Raw genomic sequence first — 18,868 nt, forward strand, 5'->3', positions numbered from 1 at the left:
AGTTGTGACATTTTGATACCTGTATACAATATGTAACAATCGAATCAGTGTAAATAGGATATCTATCACTTTAAACATGTATTGTTTCTTTGTGTTGGGAACATTACAATTCTTCTGGTACATAGCATTTTATTTCAACACTGCCATGCACATCCTGTTACATATTGCCTGTCACTGCTTTCACATTACAATGACAGAGTTCAGTAGTTGGAACAGAGACCATATGGACCAAAATATATACTCTCTGGCCCTTTGCAGATAAAGTATACTGACCCCTGGGATGGAACAGACTTTTTTCCGTTCTGTTACCAGACTAATCATCCTAAAATACCCTTCCTTGTGTCAATATCCTGCCTTCAAATTATTCCTCGTGTCTACATAAAAAAATCCAAAGTCCACAATGTGTCATGATTGAACATTTTCCCAGACTTGATGCCATATTAAATTAACGTTTAAGTCAATGATTTAGTGAGATAGTGAATATAACTTAGCACAATATCCAGCACACAGTGAACAACCAATAAAGTTATCATTGGTGCTATTTCACTATTCTCCTATTGCTATCCACCATATATCTTTCTACTCAAATGAGACTTGCCCCATTTTTTGTGTCTATATTGCCAATAACATACCAATTACTTTTAAAAATAGTGTATAGGTTGAATTGTGTGTTTCCTCAAAATTCATATGCTGAAGTCCTAATGGCAGGTACCTGAGAAATATGACTATATTTGGAGATAAGGTCTTTATTTATTTTTTTTTATTTTTTTTTTTTTTTGAGACAGAGTGTCTCTTTGTTGCCCGGGCTAGAGTGAGTGCCGTGGCGTCAGCCTAGCTCACAGCAACCTCAAACTCCTGGGCTTAAGCAAGCCTACTGCCTCAGCCTCCCGAGTAGCTGGGACTACAGGCATGCGCCACCATGCCCGGCTAATTTTTTTTTCTATGTATATTTTAGTTGTCCAGATAATTTCTTTCTATTTTTAGTAGAGACGGGGTCTCGCTCATTGCTCAGGCTGGTCTCGAACTCCTGACCTTGAGCGATCCACCCGTCTCGGCCTCCCAGAGTGCTAGGATTACAAGCGTGAGCCACCAGCCGAGATAAGGTCTTTAAAGAGGTGATTAGGCCGGGCGCGGTGGCTCACGCCTGTAATCCTAGCACTCTGGGAGGCCGAGACGGGTGGATCGCTCAAGGTCAGGAGTTCGAGACCAGCCTGAGCAATGAGCGAGACCCCGTCTCTACTAAAAATAGAAAGAAATTATCTGGACAACTAAAATATACATAGAAAAAAAAATTAGCCGGGCATGGTGGCGCATGCCTGTAGTCCCAGCTACTCGGGAGGCTGAGGCAGTAGGCTTGCTTAAGCCCAGGAGTTTGAGGTTGCTGTGAGCTAGGCTGACGCCACGGCACTCACTCTAGCCCGGGCAACAAAGCGACACTCTGTCTCAAAAAAAAAAAAAAAAGAGGTGATTAAGTTAAAATGAGCTGTTTGCGGCTTTTTCAGGGTGAACCCTAATCCAATATGACTGGTGTCCTTGTAAGGAGAGGAAATTTGGACACACCAAGAGACATCAGAAATGTGCAGACAGAAGGACAATCATGTGAAGATGCAGTGAGAAGGTGGCCATCTTCAAGCCAAGGAGTCAGGCCTTGGAAGAAACCAAGCCTACTAATACCCTGATCATGGACTTCTAGCCCCCAGAACCGTGAGAAAATAAATTTCTGCTATTTACACTACTCAGTACATGGTATTTTGTTATGGCAGTCCCAGCAAACTAATACAAATAGTATCTAGGAGTATAAACAAAACATATAATTATTACAAGAAATGTTTAAATCACAGAAAAATATAAAGATGGAAATAAAAATCACCTATAATCCCATCAACAAGAGGGAACCATCATAAAATGTGTGGTGTATTTTCTCCCAGGTTTTTTTCTAAGATACGCATTTTTTTCACAAAATTACCATCATAATGTACTTACGGTTTTATAGTCTTCTTCTTTTACATAATTATGAACATTTTTACTAAATCATGAACAATTTTGCCCCTTTGCTATCAAAAATATGTTCTGAAATGGATGCATATTGTTCTATTGAATGAATGCATCGTCAGTCATTTTTATTTTTCTATTGTTTAAAATGTAGATTGTTTCCAATTTTCATCATTTTAAATAACAGTGTAATGGACATTCATGAATATGATTGTGATGAATTTCTTAGAGTCTTTATAAAGGAATTACAGGTTACACTTTATTGCAGAGCATCCTCCATGAACCACACCTGTCTACACTTCCATGCCTGCTGTGTGCCCCTCTGCCTGGAAGCACCAACCAAAATCTCACCCAGTCTCCTCTGTCATAAATTTCCCCTGCCTGTTGTAACTCGTGTTAATTTTGCTCTCACAGTCAGCCTGTATTTTGTTATCTCAAACTTCATTATATACTCTCCTTAAAAGTACTTTAATCATGTCATGTATATGTATTTTCTCCATATCTAGTCTATAAATTCCTCTGGAGGCTTTTTTTTTACCCCAGTGTTTAACACAGTGCTGAAAAATTAACAAAAGAAAAATCATGGAAGACCAATATTCTTGTATAATATAAATATGTATCTGTTTAAAAAGAAGACTAAATAGAACTGCTGGTATCATACTCTGTACCCAAAGTGGTTTTTTGCTCATTACAGAGTGGTTTCTCAGGATGATTGATATTAAATATAATTTAAGAATATAGGCCCCGTGAGGGATAAATATTGACTTACGTGTATCTCTATTGCCTAGAACAGTGCCAGGTTTATAACAGGCATTCGACAAATATTTTGTGGAATAAATGAACACTGAATGAATGAATGACCTTTTACATGGCAATGTGGCAGGAATTATTTAATTATAACATAGCTGGTTCTGCTTCTTAAATTAACAAATTCCTAGAGACTACATCTTTTTAAAGATTGCCTGAGTAAGCACAAACAGCATTCTGCATAGGGAGAAATCATCCATGCATAATTAAAGATGACAGAAAATTACACATAGGCTTTTCACGTACAGACATGATGTAATAAACAGTGAAATGCAGACTCAGAATCCTCCAAATAAACTACATATTTTTGCAAAAGGCAATATTGCTTTGCTTCATTGTTCATTCTACCTGGAATGTCATGTAATTTTCTTTCTACATTTTTTTTTTTTTGAGATAGCATCTCACTCTGTTGCCCTGGCTTGAGTGCCATGGCGTGAGCCTCACTTACAGCAACCTCATACTCAACTGATCCTCCTGCCTCAGCCTCCCAAGTAGCTGGGACTATAGGCATGCACCATGACGCCCAGCTAATTTTTCTATTTTTAGTAGAGATGGAGTCTCACTCTTTTTCAGGCTGGTCTTGAATTCCTGACCTTCTTGCTCACCTGCACACCTGTGCTCACCCACACACATGCCCAGGAAAGACACTTGCTCAGAAAAGCCCTAAGAAAACCATAAGCCTGCACCTCAGGATGAACCCTAGGCTCAAAGCAAGCCTAGCTCAGTGTTGAAGGACCGCACCAGTATAGAGTCAATCTGCAAAGACTGGGGGAGTTAGCTGTTTTTTCAAATGCCCATTTTTCAGCAACAACAACAACAAAAAAAAATCACAAGACATATAAAGAAACAGGAAAACATGGCACATTCAGAGGAACAAAATTAATTGAAATCATTTCTGAGGAAGCCCAGACATCAGACTTACTAGACAAAGACGTTAAAACAATTGTATTAAATATGCTCACAGAACTAAAGGAAATCAGGAAAATGATATATGAACAAAATTGTAATATCAACAAAGAGATAAAATTATAAAAAGGAACTAAACAGAAATTCTGAAGCTGAAAGATATTAATAACTGAAATGAAAAATTCACTAGGGGAGCTAAAAAGCAGATCTGAGCAGATAGAAGAAAGAATCAGTGAACTGGAAAATAGGACAATTGAAATTTTCAAATCTGAGGAGCAGAAAGAAAAAAGAATGAAGAAAAGCAGACAGAGCCTAAGGGACTTGTGGGACACCATCAAGAGGACTAACATATGCATTATGGGAGTCCCAAAGAAAATATAGAGAAGGGGGCAGAAAGATTCATTGAAGAAATAATGGCTGAAAATTTCCTAAAAGGCACTAATCTACAAATTCAAGGATCTCAATGAACTCCAAGTAGAATAAATCCAAAGAGGCTCACGCTGAGACACATAATTAAAACTGTTGAGAGAAAAAGAGAATCTTGAAAGCAACGAAAGAGAAGCAACTCATCATATATATAAGGGAGGCCCAATAAGATTATCAGCCATTTTCTCAGCAGCAACCATGAAGGCTAGATGACAGTGAAATGATATATTTAAAGTGCTTAAAGAAAAAAAACCCTATAAACAAAGAATTCTATATCTGGCAAAACTGTTCTTCAAAAATGAGGGAGAATTAAGACATTCCCAGGTAAACAAAATCTGAAGGAATCATTACCACTAGACCTGCCCTACAAAAAGTGCTAAAGGAAGTCCTTCAGATTGAAATTAAAGGACACTAGGCAGTAATTCAAAGACTTATGAAGATATAAAGATCTCTAGTAAAGGTAAATACATGAGCAAATACAAAATCCAGTATTATTGTAATTTTGGCTTATAACTCCACTTATTATTTTCCACAGGATTTAAAACACAAATGCATAAAAAAAATTATAAACTGTTATTGGCTACATAACATATAAATATTAATTTGTGGCATCAATAACATAAAGTGGGGAGGAATAGAGCTGTATAGGAGTAGAGTTTTTGCATGCAACTGAAGTAAAATTGGTATCGATGCAAACTAGATTGTTATAATATTAGGATGTTATATGTAATCCCAATGGTAATCACAAAGAAAATAACTATCGAATATATACAAAAGGAAATGAAAGGGTAATGAAAATGGAAGCTTAAATCATTTATTTTTAAATATTAATTATTTCCTAATATAAACATTTAAAGCTATATATAATCCCTTAAGCACTTCTTTAACTGCATTCTACAAAAACTGATGCATTGTTTTCATTATCATTCATTTCAAAATATTTTTACATTCCTCTTGAAATTTCTTCTTTGACCTACAGCTTATCTAGAAGTGTGTTATTTCATTTCCAAATATTTAGATTTATTTTAGATATTTTTGTTACTGGTTCCTAATTTAATTCCATTATGCTCAGAGAATATACTTCATATAACTTTATTTTTTTTTTTTTTTGAGACAGAGTCTCACTCTGTTGCCCAGGCTAGAGTGAGTGCCGTGGCGTCAGCCTTGCTCACAGCAACCTCAAACTCCTGGGCTCAAGCGATCCTACTGCCTCAGCCTCCCGAGTAGCTGGGACTACAGGCATGCGCCACCATGCCCGGCTAATTTTTTTTGTATATATATATTTTAGTTGTCCATATAATTTCTTTCTATTTTTAGTAGAGACGGGGTCTCACTCTTGCTCAGGCTGGTCTCGAACTCCTGACCTCGAGCGATCCACCCGCCTCGGCCTCCCAGAGTGCTAGGATTACAGGCGTGAGCCACCGAGCCCGGCCCATATAACTTTAATATTTTAAATTTATTGAGATCTGCTTTATGGTCCAGCATATAATCTACCTTAGTAAATGTTCCATGTGAACTTGAAAGTGTAGTCTGCACTTTTGGGGTATGATGTTCTGTAAATGTCAGCTAGATTAAGTTGGTTAATAATGTTGTTTATGTCCTTCCTGATTTTCTATCAATTACTGAAAGAGAAGTGAACACTTCCAACTATAATTGTGAACTAGTCTATTTCTCCTTTCAGTTATAACAGTTTTTGTTTCATATATTTTTAAGTTCTGCTACTAGGTATACTTTGGGATTATGTTTTTATGATATATTGACCCTTTCTCTTATGAAATGTCACTCTTTATATCTACTACTAATCTTCGCCTGGAAGTCTATTTTGTCTGGCATTAATAAAACCACCACACCTTTCTTATAATTATTAGTGTTTGCAGGATATATCTTTTCCATCCTTTTACTTTTAACCTATCTGTGTCTGTTCATTTAAAGTTGGTTTTCACACAGTGGCTCATGCCTGTAATCTTAGCACTCTGGGAGTCCGAGGCGGGAGGATCGCTCAAGGTCAGGAGTTCAAGACCAGCTTGAGCAAGAGAGAGACCCTGTCTCTACATAAAAAAAAATATAGAAAGAAATGATCTGGACAGCTAAAAATATATATAGAAAAAAAAAAATTAGCCAGGCATGGTGGCGCATGCCTGTAGTCCCAGCTGAGGCAGAAGGATTGCTTGAGCCCAAGAGTTTGAGGTTGCTGTGAGCTAGGCTGATGCCACGGCACTCTAGTCCAGGCAACAGAGCAAGACTCTGTCTCAAAATAAAATAAAATAAAATAAAGTTGGTTTTCTATAGACAGCCCATAGTTGGGTCTTGTTTTTTATCCAGCCCGATAATCTTGCCTTTTAAATTAGAGTGTTCAGACAATTTCTATTTAATGTGATTATTGAGATGGTTGGATTAAGTCTACCATCTTCATATATGTTTTCTATTTGTCCAGTCTGGTCTTTGTTCCTTTATTCTCTTTACCATTTTTCTTTTGTATTGATTGAATGTTTTTAGTATTCCATTTTATCTCCTCTGTTGGCTTATCGAATATACCTATGTTTTATTTTATTTTAGTGGTTACTACAAGGAATTAGGAAATATCCATATACAATATTGATATTTTACTTATCAGAGTCTACCTTTGGATAATATTATGCCAGCTCATATATAAGTACACTACTTCAGTATATTTCCATTTCCTGCCCTCCTTTGTGCTACTGTTGGCATATATTTTACTTCTACATATATTAGAAACTCCACAATATTGATATTAGTTTTGCTTTAAATGATTGAGTCTTTTAAAGAAATTGAAACATGAGAAAACAAAAATCTTCTGTAGCTACACACATATTTTCCATTTCTAGTATCCTTCATTGTTTGGTGTCAATCTGAGTTTCTACCTGGTTTCCATTTTCTTTCAGCCTGAAGAAATTTCTTTAACATTTCTTGTAATCAGAGTTGCTCATGACAGATTTTATACAGTTTTGATTGTCTGAAAATGTCTTTCTTAACCTACATTTTTGAAGGATGTTTTTCCCTGAAACCTAATTCTAGGTTGACAGTTGTTTTCTTGCTGCTCTTAGTCTTCTTGCTTACATTGTTTCTCTGGCTGCATTTAGGATTTTCTCTTTTATCACTGGTTTTCAGACATTTGATCAATATGTGGCTTGGTGTGATTTTCTTTGTGTTTATTCTACTTGATGTCTATTGGATCTATGAGTTTATAGTTTTCAGTATTTTTGTTTTTTTTTTTTTTTTTTTTTTTGAGACAGAGTCTCACTCTGTTGCCCGGGCTAGAGTGAGTGCCGTGGCATCAGTCTGGCTCACAGCAACCTCAAACTCCTGGGCTTAAGGGATCCTACTGCCTCAGCCTCCCGAGTAGCTGGGACTACAGGCATGCGCCACCATGCCCAGCTAATTTTTTTGTATATATATATTTTAGTTGTCCATATAATTTCTTTCTATTTTTAGTAGAGACGGGGTCTCACTCTTGCTCAGGCTGGTCTTGAACTCCTGACCTCGAGCGATCCACCCGCCTCGGCCTCCCAGAGTGCTAGGATTACAGGCGTGAGCCACCGCGCCCGGCCAGTTTTCAGTATTTTTGAAAACTTTTAGTCATTATTTTTTCAAATATTTCTTCCTCCTCCCTCCCTTGTTCTAAGATTCCAATAACATGTATATTATGCTACTTGATATTATCACACAGACCACTGGGACTCTGTTTAATTTTTTAGTCTTTTTTTTTTTTTTTTTTTTCAGTGCTCAGTTTAAATGGTTTCTATGGCTACATCTTCAAATTCACTGATCTTTTCTTTTGCAGAGTCCAACATGCTATTAAGTCATCCAGGGAATTATTTATTTTCAAATATTATATTTTCATCTCTAGAAGTCCGATTTAGTTCTTAACTTAAATCTTCCAATTTCTCCCCTCATTATCTTAGTTTTTTCCTTTAAATCCTGGAGCATAGTTATAATAGCTGTTTTAACTTCTTTGTCTGCTAATTCATCACCATCATTTCTGGGTCTATTTTTATTGACTTTTCTCTATTCCTATTGATTTTCTGGCTTCTTTGTATGTCTAGTAATTTTTTGTTGGATGTTGAATGATAAGAATATTACACTGTTGAGTGTCTAGATTTTGTGTCTTCCTTTAAAGAGTATCCAGGCTGGGTGTGGTGGCTCACGCCTGTAATCCTAGCACTCTGGGAGGTCGAGAGGCAGGTGGATAGTTTGAGATCAGGAGTTCAAGACCAGCCTGAGTAAGAGCGAGACCCTGTCTCTACTGAAAAAAAAAAATAGAAAGAAATTAGCTGAACCACTAAAAATATATAGAAAAAATTAGCCGGGCACGGTGGCACATGCCTGTAATCCCAGCTACTCGGGAGGCTGAGGCAGGAGGATTGCTTGAGCCCAGGAGTTTGAGGTTGCTGTGAGCTAAGCTGATGCCACGGCACTCTAGCCCGGGCAACAGAGTGAGACTTTGTCTCAAAAATAAATAAATAAATAAATAAAGAGTGTCCAATTTTAATTTTGCACTTATGAACAGATCAGTTGATCCCTCAAGGCTTATTTTTAAGCTTTGTTACAGTGGGTATAGTGTAGTCTTTGTCATAAGGCTAATTTAGCCCTAATACTAAGACATAACCCTTCTGGGGTCTCTACTTAATGCCCCAGGTGTTCAAAACTGTCTCTCTTCCTTACTAATTGGAATTGATTCTCTTTCAACCCTCTGTGAACATTAGTATTAGTAATTGATCAGCTTACACTCTTTGATAGTCCCTTGTCTGCCCTTATACAGTTTCACCCTATCCATGTACAGCTTAGTATTCAACTAAATACTCAAGGGGACACCATGCAGATTTCTGGAACTTTTTCTCTACCTAGCTTCCCCATCTCTAGAACTCCAGCTGTCCCAGCTTCTCCAAACTGTGATCTCTGTCTTCTCAACTCAGCAAGACCACCGTACTGTGCTTGGATTCCCCTTCCCTATACCGTGGTTAAGAAAGTGCCTCTAGGAAGAAAGCTAGAGCAATCATAAAGCTACCTTTGTTTCCCTTCTCTCAAGGATCATAGTCCTGCACTGTCTGTCATGAAATATCTAAAAACAGTTGTTTCATATATTTTGTCCTATTGTTTTGGAGTAAGTCTGTTCCACCACGACCAGAAAAAGAAGTCTATTTACTTTTCATGCAGTGATAAACTTTTTTTAAATGTTTACATTTAGGCTGTGGTTTTAAAATATCAAGCACTAGTGATTTCCAGGTTATTTATTCTAAAATATAAATGAGACTGAAAAAGTCTAGCAGATTGAAAATGTTCTAAAATCGATTGTGGTGATTGTTGCACAATTCTGTAAATATACTAAAAACCATTAAATGATATACTTTAAAGAGGTGAATTGTATGTTGTGTAAATTGTATCTTCCAAAAAATGTTATTAAAGGAAAAGTCTATCAGATAAACTTTAACTTAGTCCCTATTCCCTAGGGTATCAGCCTCAATATTTTCTGGCATATGAAGAACTATAAATTTCAATAAACAGAAATCCTCCCACACTCCAAGGCAAGCCTGAACTGTGAAGTCTGTAGGTTCCTCTGGCAGTACCAATTATCATAGGTTCTATGTTCCCAGAGTGGTTGCAAAGGCTGCTCCCCTTAGGGATTACAGTTGCCTTAACCTCTGCAGATTGAAGACTATAATAGAAAAAAATATTCTTGCTGGCTGACTGCCTGACCTCTTTCACATGGCATTCATTCATTGATAAAGGAAGAAAAAAATTGAGTTCAGTGTAACTATCTGCTATTTCTTGCTCTCTCCCTCTTCTCCTTCTGAAAAAAGGAAACCTGTAGCTCTGTATCTAATGTACCTCTCCACTCCCCAATCCCACCTAAAAATACACACATGCATGCACACACATGTACACATTCCTTGCAAACACAATCAAGTCACACCAACTACTATTTTTAACCACCAAAGTCATGACGTTCTTAATTTATGATCCTCTGCCCTTTGCTAAGTGAAAGCAAGCCAGTCACTTTAAAAAACTAATGTGCCTAGGATGTGTGAATCTTAGGAGGTAAAAAAAATAGAAGAGGCCAGGCACGGTGGTTCACACCTGTAACCCTAGCACTCCGCGAGGCTGAGGCGGGAGGATTGCTTGAGCTCAGGAGTTCGAGACCAGCCCGAGCAAGAGCGAGACCCCATCTCTACTAAAAAAAAATAGAAAGAAATTAGTTGCACTACTAAAAATATATATAGAAAAAATTAGTCAGGCATGGTGGCACATGCCTAAAGTCCCAGCTACCGGGGAGGGTAAGGCAGTAGGATTGGTTGAGCCCAGGAGTTTGAGGTTGCTGTGAGCTAGGCTGATGCCACGGCACTCTAGCCCGGGCAACAGAGTGAGACTCTGTCTCAAAAAAAAAAAAGAAAAGAAAAGGTATGTACATTTGGACACAATGCTATTATACACTTAATAGACTGATGTGTAGGGTAAACATAACATAACTTTTATATGCACTGGGAAACCAAAAACTTTGTATGACTTACTTTATGGCGATATTTGCTTTATTGTGACAGTCTGGAACCAAGCTTGCAATATCTCTGAGGTATGCCAGTACATTTCAGCTACCTAATGCTGCACAACAAGGCACTACAAAAACTTAGTGGCTTAAAACCACAATCATTTTATTTATTTACTTGCTTATAGTTTTGCAACTTGGGCAGGGCTGGGAAGAAGCAGCCTTTTTGCTCCATATCAAGTTACCTGGGATGGCTCCAATGGGCTGAAGAATTCCCTTCTCAAATGGCCTTCTTCAAATGGCTGGCTATTGGCTGGGGGTTCAACTGAGGCTGTTAGCCCAGACTTCAGCAGTCCTCCATATGGTTAGGTTGGGCTTTTCACAGCATTTTAGTCTGAGAAGTCAAACTTCTAACATAGCAGCTGACTTTCTCCTGAATGCAAAAGCAGAAGGTGTGAGACTTTCTTAAGGCATAGGCCCAGAACTGGCACAGCATCACTTCCAACGCATAGTATTGATTAAAGCAGGTCATGGGGTCAGCCCAGATCGAAGAGGAGAGAACTCCCAAGGGTGCAAATACTGGGAGGCATCATTTGGGGCCTCCAAAGTAACAGTCCGCCATAACATAAACCCCTTCCCCCCCCCCCGCCCCAAGTGTTCTGTAGCTTTACATTTGTCATCACCTCTAACTGTATTGATTTTTTAAGTAATCTGTTTTTTTAAAACTTTAAAATTTTAAAGTAACATCTTTTAAAAATCAATAAATGTTTACAATAGATGTTTACATATCAAAAAATCTATCAATGTTTATAATAGCATCCAATATATTCCAGTGTTAGGTTATACCTCTAATTATTACTAAATCTGTATATTTCTTTGCCTCCTATTTTTAGGAGGCACATTTCTGTCAGGCACATTCATAACCATCCCAAATTAGCAGTGATTGAAATCATTTCAGGGTATATTTCAGGGTATCGTATCTTTCTAGGACTATACTTTGTTGTTCAGAAAGCACTCTGTACGTTAAGAGAATTTGTAAGGGTTCAAATATAATCAATGTCTACCCTTTCAAGCAGTAATTTTTTTCCTTGGGGGACAGGAACTTCAACTTATATGTCTTTAAGAATGCTTTCAGCTTCAAGAAACAGAACACCCAAGCAGCAGAGACTTACAAACTAGACAATAAAGACCTTGAATTATCTTACACAACAAAGTCTAGAGATAGGTGGTTCCAAGCTTGGCACAGCAGCTCAATGACAGCAAGTATTCACGTTTTTTCTATCTTTCCATTCAACCATCTTTAGCATGTTAGCTTTTTATCTTTGGACTTGTCTCCTCATGGTCACAGTACTCACACAACCCCACTTAAAGAAAAGAAAATGGAAGGGTGGAGCCTCCTTTTGAAGCTTTTTCTTTTTATTTGAGAAGAAAATATTTCCCAGAAGCTGCCTTCCCTTCGTTAATGTCAGACTCTAAACTACTCTCAAATTACATTGGCTCTGCAATTACAATGTTATCTAGCACTAAGAATGGAACATCATTAGGAGGGAAAAATCCTAGCCAAGCACAGCGAAGACTGTCTTGAGGCTATTTTTAACCCAACAAATCAGAGGACAACCGCAGCTTTAGAGGATGGAGGAAAATTCTCCAGGTTTACGCCGTCACTAACGATGACAGCTAACGTGGCTCTCCAACCTCCTTTCAATCTCCAGAAACACTCTGTGCTACCTTGGTAATGAGGCCCTTTGAGTCTTCTTACCCACTTCAAATATGGCCACCAAGCTCCATTCTCGTTTAGCGCCTGACGGGCGGCTACAGCTCTGGCTTCATTACCATTTCCAAAAGGGCCTCCTCCCGCGGGGTTGCGGTTCTGAGTGCGCACGCGCGAACACAAATCCTCTTCCGGGCAAAATGGCGATGGGATTGATGTGCGGGCGCCGGGAGCTTCTGCGCCTGCTACGGCTCCAGCGTCAGGTAAGAATGCCCCGGGGTCTGAGCGCGGGGATGCTGCCCTGACCCTGTGACCCGTGCTCAGGAACAGTTTGTGCTGCGGGCATGAGCAGACGCTGACCTGCACACCGGGGCGTGAGTGTCATGACCTCGGGTCGCGTGAGGACGCGGGAGGATTATGTCCCGGGCGCCCGGGCTGGGTGACCTCGTTTAGTTGTCCGTTCAAGGGGATTGGTTCGCCCCTGCTGAGGAAACCTCAGCCTAGTCCTCTAGGCCGCGTGTGGGTCTGCGATAATTGAGATGCGGGGGACCGGGACTCGAGCTCTGCTTGCACCAGGCCTGTCGTCGCGCGCCAGTCATCCGTGCACAGAAAGTAACAGTGCCCTTACGTGAGATAGCTGGGCTGCCCGTTTCTTGGGGAGAGAATGCCCCGTGTCCGCACGCTGGGACTTCTGCTCCCACTAAAGGGGCTTCAACATCCTTTCACCCACTCAGTTCCACAGCGTCGCAGGGCCCTCGCAATGGCCCCGGAAACCGCTGACCGCGGGGCTCCTGTTCCCAGCCCGTCCGTGCTGCGGTCGCCTGCACTACGTCCTTCTCGCAGCTCCCGGCCCCCGCTGTCTCAGTACCTCTGCCGTCTCATTTGCAGAAGCCCAGGTAAGAGCAACGTTAGGAGTGGTGTTTCTTGATCGGTTTCTTTTTATTTCGTTTTGTTTGGGAGGAGGGAGAATATGGAGCAGAGTTCTTGTCCACACTCCATACAGCTCTCCAAAATGTTAGCATCTCTGCTTAGGATGTATTTTCAGTTCACTGGGGAAATAAATGGTTGAAAGTACAAGCGGAGAGATTTATGTTGTATCAAGGCGTTGTTTGCCAGAGCGGTGGCAAGCCACTGATGGTGATGTGAGATGTGACTCTGGGTTTGCGTGTATTAGAAAAGTTATAACTTGAATTATCAAATACATGATTTTGTGGGTACTATTTTTTAGGAGAAGACCAAGTAAGTTGGGGGGAGCCTTAAAAACTGAGTTGTTTTAAAGAAAAGTTTTAATAGTTTCAATATTGGCAAAAATCATGATATTGATATTCAAATGGCTGAAGTCTGGGAAACAGTAATACAAGAAATGATCCCAACATGAAAGGAAACGATGAAATCTTGCTCTAAGTGACTTCTGTTTCTGCCTAGTGACAAAAATATAAGATGTCCTTTTTAAGCTTGAATTCTGTGGACACTGTAGGTTAACCTGGGAGAACAAAAGGTAAAGAGAACAAAGCCTAGTACCGGTTATCATAAGGGGGCCTCACTTTCTAAATGCCCCCCCTATTGAATATAACACAGAGCTTCCTTTTATGCAGGTTCAGGCCCCTCCTGTTGTTCCTGCAGCTCCCTCACCCACAGCCGTACCTGAGCTGGCTTCTGGAGAGACTGCAGACGTAGTCCAAGCTGCTGCAGAACAGAGCTTCACTGAACTGGGGCTGGGATCCTACACCCCAGTGGGACTGATCCAGAACTTACTGGAATTTATGCATGTTGACCTGGGCCTACCTTGGTGGGGGGCCATTGCTGCATGTAAGGGGAATATACCCTGGAAAACAGTAGAAGAAATGGGGACTTAGGGATAGAACCTAAAAGATGGCAGTTCTGAGAATGGATTGAGGAAATGGTTGCAGAAGTTTAGGGGTCAGAAAAGCAGATGATTCAAATGAGGGCTAGAGACTCATGACAGAAAGCTAAGTGGACTCTACTTGTATTTCCCAAAGAGCATTATAAAACCACTAGGTCATATGGGATTCAAGAAGTATATACATTTGAATGTGAACATGGGGTTGAAGTAAGGGGACCTTATTAACAGTGATGAAGCTGCCCTGGTTTAGGAAAGTAGGTCAGATCAGGCACTTAAACCCCCAAATTGGGAAGCCACTCACAGTAATCTTGTAAATGCTAAAACTCTGCTTTGAATTCCATTTCTTCCTACACCCTGCTCCATCAGTTATCTCTTCCCTCCTTTGTCTTCAATATCTTGCTCCTTGAATGTATAAACATGCTCAAACATACGCACATGTTACTTGGGAGAAAATTTTTTTCCTTCATCCTAAGTTCCCTTTTACCTACTACCCTATCTTTTGTCTTCCTTGAATGGCTGTGTCCTGCATTCAGTGAGCCTACTTCTTTCCATTTACTCTTTGACCCTCAGCAATCTGGCTTTTACTAATATCACCTCGTTCTAACTGCCAGTGACATCATTGCTAATTCCACTTTTCTTATCATACTTGACTTTTCTGCATTAGACACTCTAGACCTTGAAATCCATCTCTTGGCTTTTGTGACAGTCTTACCTGATTTTCTTCCAGTCTTTCTGATCACCTTTTCCCATCTCCGTTACCCAGTACTCTACCTACCCCTTCAGTGCTGCATTCTGGATTTCATCCTTAGCTCCCTTCTCTTTCCACTCCACGTCATCCATCATAATATTGATAACGCCTAAGCCTGTATCTTCCACCCAAGCTTTCTCAGCCCAGACCCATTTGTATATCTATAGATAACCACAAACTGAATATTAGTTGGGATGATCAGGAAATAATGAAGTGTAAGAAAAGAAATAGAAAGGAACTAAAGCAGCAACCCACCAGAGTACTTCCAACTCTAGGGATTTCTAGAATAGTGGTTTTCAAACTTCATTCCTAGGAGCCCCAGAGTTCTACAGAGATGCCTCTTTCTGAACAAGATGAAAGCTGGAGCATTAAACAATCCTATAACTAAGTTTTTCCTTTACCCAGGATAGCTTGATTTATTTGTCTTGTTTGTTTGTTTGTTTTTGAGACAGAGTCTTGCTCTGTTGCCTGGGCTAGAGTGAGTGCCGTGACATCAGCCAGCGTAGCTCACAGCAACCTCAAACTCCTGGGTTCAAGCAGTCATCCTGCCTCAGCCTCCCGAGCAGCTGGACTACAGGCACTCATCACCACACCTGGCTAATTTTTGTTTTGTTTCTATTTTTAGTTGCCCTGCTAATTTTTTTTCTTTCTTTCTTTCTTTTCTTTTTTTTTTTTTTTTTTTTTTTTTGTAGAAATGGGTCTCACTCTTGTTCAGGCTGGTCTTGAACTCCCGACCTCAAGTGATCCTCCTGCCTTGGCCTCCCAGAGGGCTAAGATTACAGGCGTGTACCACTGTGCCTGGCTGATTTATTGTTTTTGATCATAGAAAAGTTTAGAAGCCATTGACCTGGAAAAGTGCTCTATCACCTTTTTGTTCAAGGAAACAAAGAGGATTCCTGATCTTCTGCTTAGAGAAGTTAATGTCAGGCTTTTGTGATGCCAGAGCAGAGAACTGGGCCTTGAAGGAACTAAGTTAGACCTCGACCTTACTTCTGGGCCCCTTGGGCATGAGTCATAGTGTGCAAAAGGCTGAAATAAGAGAGACCCTTTCAGTAAGGACCTTAAAGCCTTCAACCTTCTACCTTCTGGCTGAAGGACTGCTTTAGTTTCACTCCAATCCTAGTTTGTGTTTTCCAGGTACAGTCTTTGCCCGCTGCCTGGTTTTTCCTCTCATTGTGAAGGGCCAGGGAGAGGCCGCCAAGATCCACAACCACTTGCCAGAGATCCAGAAGTTTTCCGCTCGAATCAGAGAGGCCAAGTTGGCAGGAGACCATGCTGAGTGTGAGTCAATTGCAGGATGAGCGTGGGAGAGGACCACATTTGCACTTTTCCTGACATTCTGATAAGGGAAGGAACAACCTAAATCAGGAGTTGCTGCAATTGGGCAAGCTCTAAAGATTTATAATATATGCTTCTTGGGCCTAATGCTTCCAGGGATTGGCCAGGGTCAATTAGAAATGTGATGGGTCAGGTGGTGAGGATGGGTGTGTGACATAACTTGTAGCCCAACCATTAATTTCCCCTTACCCCACAGTTTACAAGGCCTCCTCAGAGATGACACTTTACCAGAAAAAGCATGGTATCAAACTCTTTAAACCTCTCATTCTACCTCTGACTCAGGTGAGCAAAAACATTTCCCTTCTTATTTCATCCTGAACCCATTAAATTTCTTCTTCTGTGTTTCCCATGGCCTAGACCCCCCAAAAAGCAGATAGCGGTGATATTTATTATACATGGCTGTTAATAATGGGGTTATGAAAATGTCCCCTCTGGTAAAGCATGCTGACGGTGTTTATCTTATGTAATAGGCCCCCATCTTCATCTCCTTCTTCATTGCTTTGAGAGAGATGGCCAACCTTCCTGTGCCCAGCCTGCAGACAGGTGGCCTCTGGTGGTTCCAGGATCTCACAGTATCTGATCCCACCTACATGTTACCACTGGTAGTCACTGCTACAATGTGGGGTGTCCTTGAGGTAAGCCCAGGTTGGCCAAGTGCCAGGCCCATAAAGTGAACTGGGAGTGGAGGGTAAAGTAGTTGTGCAGAATGGTCATCCTTTACTCCCTCAAGAAAGAGAGTTGTTGGCTAAGGGATTAGAGACAGAGTCACTAAAATTGACGTATTTTCACTACTTTTTTCCTATGTCCACCACTTACCCCCTGTTTTTGGCAGCTAGGTGCTGAGACAGGTGTGCAAAGTTCTGACCTTCGGTGGATGAGAAATGTGATCAGAGTGATGCCCCTGGCAGTCTTGCCCATAACCATCCATTTCCCCTCGGTAGGTAACGGCTTAAGGCCTGGTTCCAAGGCCTTCCACGTAGCCTGGCCACCTGCTAGCCAGCTGACCAGGGATGCAGCTTCTGAATACCATCTCTGTATTCTCACCCAGGCAGTGTTTATGTATTGGCTCTCCTCCAATATGTTTTCCCTGTGCCAAGTGGCCTGCCTGCGGATACCAGCTGTACGTACCGTACTTAAAATCCCTCCGCGTGTTATACATGACCCTGACAAATTAGTGCCACAGGAAGGCTTCATAAAGAGCTTCAAAAGAGGTAAGGGCTCGGGCTCATCCTCTGAAACAGGACCGGGGAAGTTGTCTAAAAATAGGGATGATGACTGGGCAAGGTGGCTCACACCTCTAATCCTAGCACTCTGGGAAGCCGAAGTGGGAGGATTGCTTGAGCTCAGGAGTTCAGGACCCCATCTCCAGTGAAAATAGAAAATTATTAGCCGGGCGTTGTGGCACACGCCTGTAGTCCTAGCTACTCAGGAGGCTGAGGCAGGAGGATCACTTGAACCCAACAGTTTGAGGTTGCTGTGAGCAGTGATGATGCCACTGCACTCTAGCTCAGGTGACAGAGCAAGACCCTGTCTCAAAAAATTAAAAGTAAAAATAGGGATGGGGCCAACTGTCTTGCTCTTATTTACACAGGCTGGAAGAATGCTGAAATGACACATAAGCTACGAGAGCGTGAGCAACGCATGCGGAATCACTTGGAGCTTGCAGCCAGGGGTAAATAATCCTTTCAGGCTGAATTCTGTCTTTTCTTTCTTCCTTTCCTTTGTTTATTGAGAAGTTTTCTCTTCTTCAATCAGGCCCCTTACGACAGACCTTTGCTCACAACCCTCTGCTACAGCATGGAAAGAATCACCCTCCCGACACCCCTAACGGGAACAGCGACAAACCAAAGTCAAAGCAGCCCTGGCGTGACACGCTTGGCTGATTTATATTTCCTGCTCCTTATGGCAAAAAGTCTGTCTCTTCAAAGACTCATCCTGAAAACAAGACTTGACACTATGGAACTGTGGCACACAGAGATGTTCATTTTAAGAATGGAGTCCACAACACAGTCTTAAACCCACATGTATAAGAGAGCACTGGGGAGCCAAGTGATCTTCCCATGCACGGAGTTAGTAAACCTGTGTACACATGCTGATTCCTGATACTTATTAAACAGGGAAGTGGATGTGTGCTTCATAAAACTGAAGTATATAGAGTGTGTCATGATTGCTCTTGCTGGACAGTGGTCTTAGGAAGTATCTTACTGTTTTAACCTGGCATTAAGAGCCTAAACCTCCAATGCATATATGAGTTGTTCCATCCACATTTGCTTTGCAGTCATAGAAGTATAACTGATAAGTTGAGATTGTATCTAAATACAATAACCACTTTTCTTTATCCTAAGATAACCTATAAAATGTCCTTCAACAAGTAAATGTGGCCGGGCGCGGTGGCTCACGCCTATAATCCTAGCACTCTGGGAGGCTGAGGCAGGTGGATTGTTCGAGCTCAGGAGTTCGAGACCAGCCTGAGCAAGAGTGAGACCCCCGTCTCTACTAAAAATAGAAAGAAATTATATGGACAACTAAAAATACATACAGAAAAAATTAGCCGGGCATGGTGGCGCATGCCTGTAG

General features: G+C 40.8%; 1 protein-coding gene across 1 annotated transcript; it reads left to right on the top strand.

Moving 5' to 3' along the window:
• Positions 1 to 12,526: 12,526 nt before the first annotated feature.
• On the top strand, positions 12,527 to 18,486 carry OXA1L (OXA1L mitochondrial inner membrane protein). The gene is made up of 10 exons (XM_069463224.1): positions 12,527 to 12,604; positions 13,076 to 13,237; positions 13,937 to 14,150; positions 16,091 to 16,234; positions 16,488 to 16,573; positions 16,762 to 16,926; positions 17,124 to 17,228; positions 17,340 to 17,502; positions 17,883 to 17,963; positions 18,047 to 18,486. The coding sequence occupies exons 1-10, from the start codon at positions 12,542 to 12,544 to the stop codon at positions 18,172 to 18,174; spliced, it is 1,311 nt and encodes a 436-aa protein (XP_069319325.1). The 5' UTR covers positions 12,527 to 12,541; the 3' UTR covers positions 18,175 to 18,486.
• Positions 18,487 to 18,868: the final 382 nt, after the last annotated feature.

Source organism: Eulemur rufifrons, chromosome 2, assembly GCF_041146395.1.
Source record: "Eulemur rufifrons isolate Redbay chromosome 2, OSU_ERuf_1, whole genome shotgun sequence".
Taxonomy (NCBI): Eukaryota; Metazoa; Chordata; class Mammalia; order Primates; family Lemuridae; genus Eulemur; species Eulemur rufifrons.